We start from the raw sequence: 6,147 nt of genomic DNA, 5'->3' as shown, positions 1-6,147 counted from the left end.
GTCTGGGTACCGTGCCACATTCAAATCCGTTTGCAAACGGGCGCTCAACTCCACGTCTACAGGAATTTGGTGCCCGGAACTAAAACCTGGTGCATTCTGCAAGTATGTACGTCATCAAAAGAGGCTGGTCTGGAAGTGTGTGTGCCATTGTTACCTGTCCACCACGATCTGATTGGTCAGCCAATCCCTTTTAAACCAGTAATCAATCGACTTGTACATCTATTATCAAGATTGCTAGCTAACGTCCTACAAATAGGATGCCAGCACAGCAACACGACACAACTCAACAGAGCTTCGCACGTCGCCCAACTCGGAGCAGAGCCGCTCAGGATTTTTACGGCGTTTCACTCACGGATAGTCAGGAATACGAAGTAAGCAGATCAGAAATAGACTTGCCCCTTTCAATTTGGGGCATATGAAGAAATCAGAGCTTTCCACTACCCTGTTATGAACTTAAAAGTTCCACATTATACACCGCTCAATTTTTCAACATTGTCTGAGCCGGCTAGGAACTCCTAAATCAGAAATGTCCTTGATATTTTGAAAATTCAAAACACTTCTTTGAAGTTGTCTTTTCATCCTGAGTAGTCCGTAGTCTTTTTGGTTTTCCTGTCTAGGGAGGCCATCTTTAAACAAAATAGGGTCAGAATCTCTGTACCGATTGCCAAGTTTTGGAGGCCCGAGTACGTCAAATCAATGTTTCATCTTAGTGCAAGGACAAGCCACGGAAGTAGGTACCCACAGTGCTCACCTCGACGCATTTTATGCTTGGATGAACATGGAATCTGAGCAGGACTAGAAAAGTTTTCAATCTACTAATATTCTTATTTCGGCTGCTAGTGGTTTGAATTCTCGCAGACTCTTGAACTGTGTACGGTATAAATTGGCACATTCGAAGCCTGAAATAAGAGAGAAGCACACGTAAATGGGTTCTCCAGTTGTAACAGTAAGACTAATTCCTTTACTATCCCACTTGGCTCCCGCGAGAAAGTTGTAAAGTGGACTAACTAAGGAGATATCACCAATTAAAGCACAACCTTCAGTAGGGGAATGTACAGTTGTAAAACGCACACACTACTGGTATCAAGTGATCCCAATTTTCACGTTTCACTGAGCAACTTGAATTGCTGTCCGTTGGCGGATACAGTAATCGGTCCATAAGGAAACATGCACTCTTGAAAACGGATGAAACCTTTGAAGCGGACGAGAATTAAGGAACGTCTTCTAGGTCTAGTGCACCGGGTTAGTAATAAGCCCGGGTTTTTTTTTATGTTTTCAACAACAACGAAGAATGTGGGGAAATCACTCTATTCAACTGCAGTGTGCCCCAAAACACACAGTCTTGAATATGTGGAAGTGTCATACTGGTGCATTCGTAAGATTTGCCAGTATGCTTTCTTTGGATCATATCCTCTGGGCGGTAAGGGTTTATTCTGTACTAGCTGGCTAAAATCCAGCAAGAACAAAAAGCGACCATATGTGTCATGAAGCTGTGCTTAGACATTACGATCGAATGGGAAATATTGAGGGATTCAGATATAATGAGTTATCACTGTTGTTTGAACTTACTGTGTAGGTGCTGCAGCAATAATTCAAACTTCCGAAAGTGCCCTTTCCATAAACTGTTAATAAACTAAATTCAACGGTATCCATGGGAGATGATGGCGTGACCAAACGGTGTGGAGAGTATTATAGACACCATCTGTTTCCGTGTGACCGTCGGCTTTACTATTCACCCGGATATTAGATAAATGGCAAAGTGCATTGCTGGGACGCCTCCTGTGGGGAGATAATTTCACATACTCTGAAACTTGATTGTCTATCGTCCTAAGATGTGATGTACTATTACTGTGTGATGTGATCATTACGTCTAATACAGCTGACATATATCCAACAAATCTGTTGGGTGCAAATATTCTGAAGTTGTGCACCTGCCAAAGACACTGCCCATTGTACATAACCCAGTCAGAATGCTAAACGTTTATCGAACCTTAATCAAATTGGTCCATGGCGAAAGGTTTAACACTTCAGTTTACTTTAATGTGTCCGATACCTTAGTTGAGCTGTCGCAACTTGGTACGGATCTCCCCGATGAGGGAACACTTGTGTGGGGATAATGAAATGTTTTCCAAACGGTAGTGTTTCTTCGTAAAACTTACCTCAAACGTGTAGTGGCAAACAAGCAACAGGGTGACGTTTTGTAAATCATTCATTCGGTTACAGAGATATCATCTTCTCAGTGCCATTTTTCGCAGTAACGAACTGTCGTATGAAGGCCATCTTGCCATGGTGAAGCTACCTTGTGTAACTAGGTCACATTCCGACTCATTTTTACGGTTACGTCGACTAGTAGTCGCGCCTATGATTATCCCCGCAGCAATCATGTGAGTCCCACAAACCGAGGTGTGTACGGCTGCATATCACACTGTGCTACTCTGTGTAAAGTTGGCCAGAGAGACCAACCAAAGAGTAGCGCAATTCTGTTGGGCAGGTAACCGAGGCTAGACTTCCAACGTTGTGCTATCTTAACAGTACTGGCTGGGACCAGAGGGGCAATGATTCAATTTTTTCTTGAATCGGGCAGTCCGAAAAATCGGGTCGGTGTTTGTTGTATGGTAGGCCACGATACACGTCACGGCAACTTTGATCTGGTATTACGTATCCGCCCAGCATATCGTCAAGTGGCCACACCGAAATGCTAGTTCTATTGTTTACGTAATCAGCGCGGACAGTTGGCTGGGTTTGAGTTATTGCATAGCCATAAATAAATCCATCGATTCGACTAACTGGTGAACGAAGAAAATAGGCGTAACAGTTGAGGTGCGTCGAACGTGCACTGGTACACAATTGGTAATGCATTCAGGTTCAGATTGTGTTACGACAGTTTTCACTAATCCCGGGCTCGCACAATTTCCCACCAACGACTACCATCCGAAATTCTTAATTTCGACTACCGAGAACCAAAAGAGGATGTACTGTACTCTGGCGAGGTGGCGCAAGTGGTTATAGCGCGAATTCACTGATCGGAAGGTCCGTGGTTCGAACCTGACCTCCGCCTCCCGACTTCCCCTGTCTAGGCTTGGGCAACCTGGCTGTGTATCCCACTAGCGCACTGCTGATAATGTCCATAATACAATTCAGAAGGTATATGCACTAATAACAGTCTTTACTGTGGTTGACAGTAGTTTACAGAAGTAATTTGCAGCATGTATAAAATAAAGGCAATATAAAATGTGGAGCAAGTCAAAAGGGAACCACTTATCGTATCTGAGAGTCCCTTGGCGAAAGTCCGGATTGCGGGAACGTGTTTTCTCCGCAGTTTGGCTGCTACACGTGTTCCATAATTGTCCGTGGACTTGGAGTGTTTGGCTGACTCCTTGCTCTTTGCGCGCGCGCGAGTCTGTGCGTGTTCACTGTGTTGTCTCTTCTTATACATAGGAAAGTTTGACGGGCGTATAGAACCTAGAATCGTTCCGATGCGTACCAGACAGGAACTGCCTTGTTGTCGGTCAAAATTGCGGGCGGGACGGCGTTTGTCACGTGATTTGTGTGTTTGCGGAGCGGACGAGTCGCATAATCTAGTGAACTCGAATGTACTAGACAAATTAAGTGAAGTTGGTTGAGGGGACATGGAAACGTCCGCTACAATCCCTGCCCTCATACTTCCTTCGAATGGTATGGCAGCTAGGCATCGGAAGGGTCTTACAGCTGAACGTATTATACTCGCCTTTAGGCCAGAATTGGCCAGGGCAAATATCCAGCGTTTCCAACTCCAACAAGTCGTGACCAACCGAATTTGAGAAAGCCTGATTTTTGAGGGTACTTTTGTCGCCACCACTTCTATTATCTACTTGTTTATGGATGCAATGGACAACCTGAGAGTTGTATTAGTCTTAGGGATAGAATGCCAAGACCACATCACAAATATGGACGTTCTCGATCTCCAACACAAACAGCTATTGGCCATCGTATCCTATAAGCCAAGGGTATTCACCGAATAGAGGTACAGGCAGTTCCGGCTCATCCGCATATCTTGTTCGGTGAAACGAACTGTTAATAATATCCATATTCGCGTACTTGTACTTCAGTGGCCTGATAACTTCTTGGTGTAGTGGTTATATAACGAACGTGTAGTTGGGTGACAGGTATTGCAAAACGTCCCTAAGAATTTGCGTTACCGCACTATCCAGAAAAATAAGACGTTTTGCCCACTGTCCCACTATGATTCGCGTAGGGCCAGATAGACATTCGAAAAACAGGGTGCTGGCCATGAAAACGTTTAGGGTGATGGTCCTTCATTTGAAGCTGAGCAGTGTCAACGCTCTGGAAATTGCCTGCATTGGTATAATTCATATGCAGCACCGCTGATAGGAAACTTTCGCCAAATATTCTTGCACTTGCCAGCGAGGTAGTGGATTCGTTACAGGTGCTTATGCCTATTCCACTGCATTGCGTCCTGGAAGGCGGAACGCACCATGCGCACCTAGACTCTTCATGACCTCTTTCACGCTCTTCTGTCAGGACACATTATCTACCCGGCATTTTGCGCCATCTGAAGGAGGCATGTAGCACAGCATTCATCACCGTAGAAAGTGTTTTGGCGTGCATAGAACATGGTTGAACACCGTAGCTGACTATACTGGATGTTCTCCGAAAATGAAATACCTGCTACACAACCAAATATCCATTTTTTTAGTTACCTCAGTACGAATTCATTGATTTCATCCGACATCAGCAACAGTTCTGAAAACACCTCATACCGTTTGTCTACAGGGTTCGTCTCGTAACCATTCAATGCAACCGTAGCCTGGTACACACGAATCGTGAGACCCAGTGATGTATCTTTTTGAAGCCACAAATGACAAAAATTAGCAGACGTCATTCGGGACTTTGGGGTTCACTCGTCGATTTCCTTCGGGTGGCATGGCAGTTAGGCAATGAAAGGGTGTTACAGCTGAGCTTTATTGGTTGTTGATCAGCTGATCAACAACCAATAAACCCACCCGAGCTACCAATATTTCACCACATTACCAGCTGAGCTTTTTATTTTTATTTTATTTTATTCTTATTGGTATCGTCACACACGCCTGTCAGAGATGACAAAACTACCTTGAATGCTTGAAAACCGAACAGTCTCCACCAGTAACGGATCCAGTCCCAATAAAAACGGTCTTGCAGCACAAGGTTAAGGTTATTGGCAGCTTCCCGTGCTGAACCCTGAACCGTTCAAAACAATAAAAGACGGCTCAGTTCGCCTCCTCGTACTTCGATCCAAAATATTGTGGCAAAACGGCGAGATGGCTAAATAAATGCTCTTCTCGTTTTAAGTGGCATTTGGATTGTTCGTCCCGATTGTCGCCGCCCATTTGTTTGATACAGAACGCTGTGCTGCACTTGAAATTTTCATCTCCCCAGCGTATGCATCCTCTGTTGAGCAGTAGGTTTCCTACCTATTCGTTGCATATGACGACCGATGTGACAAAATACAAAAAAGTTGGGATGCTGTCCTCGATGTAAGCGGTACAGATAGTGCAGGCGGTAGTCCTTTCTCAGTTACATCCTGCAACGAAGGGTGTTCCGGTTAGCACCGTGTAGTTGTGATTCGCGTGTACTGATACTCATTCGATGAGGTTACATGTGGTTAAGACTCGAACGGCCGGAATACATTTCTCTTCCGAGAAGTAACCTGAACACCCAATTATACTGAGCCATTACAATACTTCAACCAGGATGCTGTTGTGAAAGCTGACAGCCTTATGATCACGGCATTGATGCAAAAAGGAAATGGAGGTTTGCTATAAGTTATTCTGCACTGATCACATGTGCGTGATTGCATAGTAAGCTCTGCTCACTTGATAGTCATGGGATTTAGATACGATCAATGTTAATGGTCAATGATACTCAATCCATTTCTCCATGCTTTCAGAGAATCGATGAAATAATCGGTAAGCTGAATGCTGCCTGCTTTACATTCCTTGCAACAATCGTGGATCTGATGTTCCTAATTCAACCGACGAACGCTCCCTTGGTGGAAGTAAGGTTGCGCAATCTGCTGACGACCCCATCTCTGAATTCCCTAGTTCACAATCTTTTGTGTGCGGCGTTTTGGGTCCACTCAGTGCGGGTCATTCACCCATGTCGTAGAAG

At 44.6% G+C, this 6,147-nt stretch overlaps 1 protein-coding gene across 1 annotated transcript in view; it reads left to right on the top strand.

Annotated features, from left to right (window-relative positions):
* Positions 1-257: 257 nt before the first annotated feature.
* T265_09011 (hypothetical protein) overlaps positions 258-6,147 on the top strand; it is a gene marked incomplete at both ends in the record, with an annotated part of 19,000 nt that continues 13,110 nt past the window's right edge. The window contains 2 exons of the mRNA XM_009174972.1: positions 258-371; positions 5,927-6,034. Coding sequence (XP_009173236.1) covers positions 258-371; positions 5,927-6,034 — 222 coding nt within the window. The remainder of the gene's footprint in view (positions 372-5,926; positions 6,035-6,147) is intronic.

Source organism: Opisthorchis viverrini (genome assembly GCF_000715545.1).
Source record: "Opisthorchis viverrini unplaced genomic scaffold opera_v5_249, whole genome shotgun sequence".
Taxonomy (NCBI): Eukaryota; Metazoa; Platyhelminthes; class Trematoda; order Opisthorchiida; family Opisthorchiidae; genus Opisthorchis; species Opisthorchis viverrini.
This window is presented reverse-complemented; position numbering and strand designations above follow the sequence as displayed.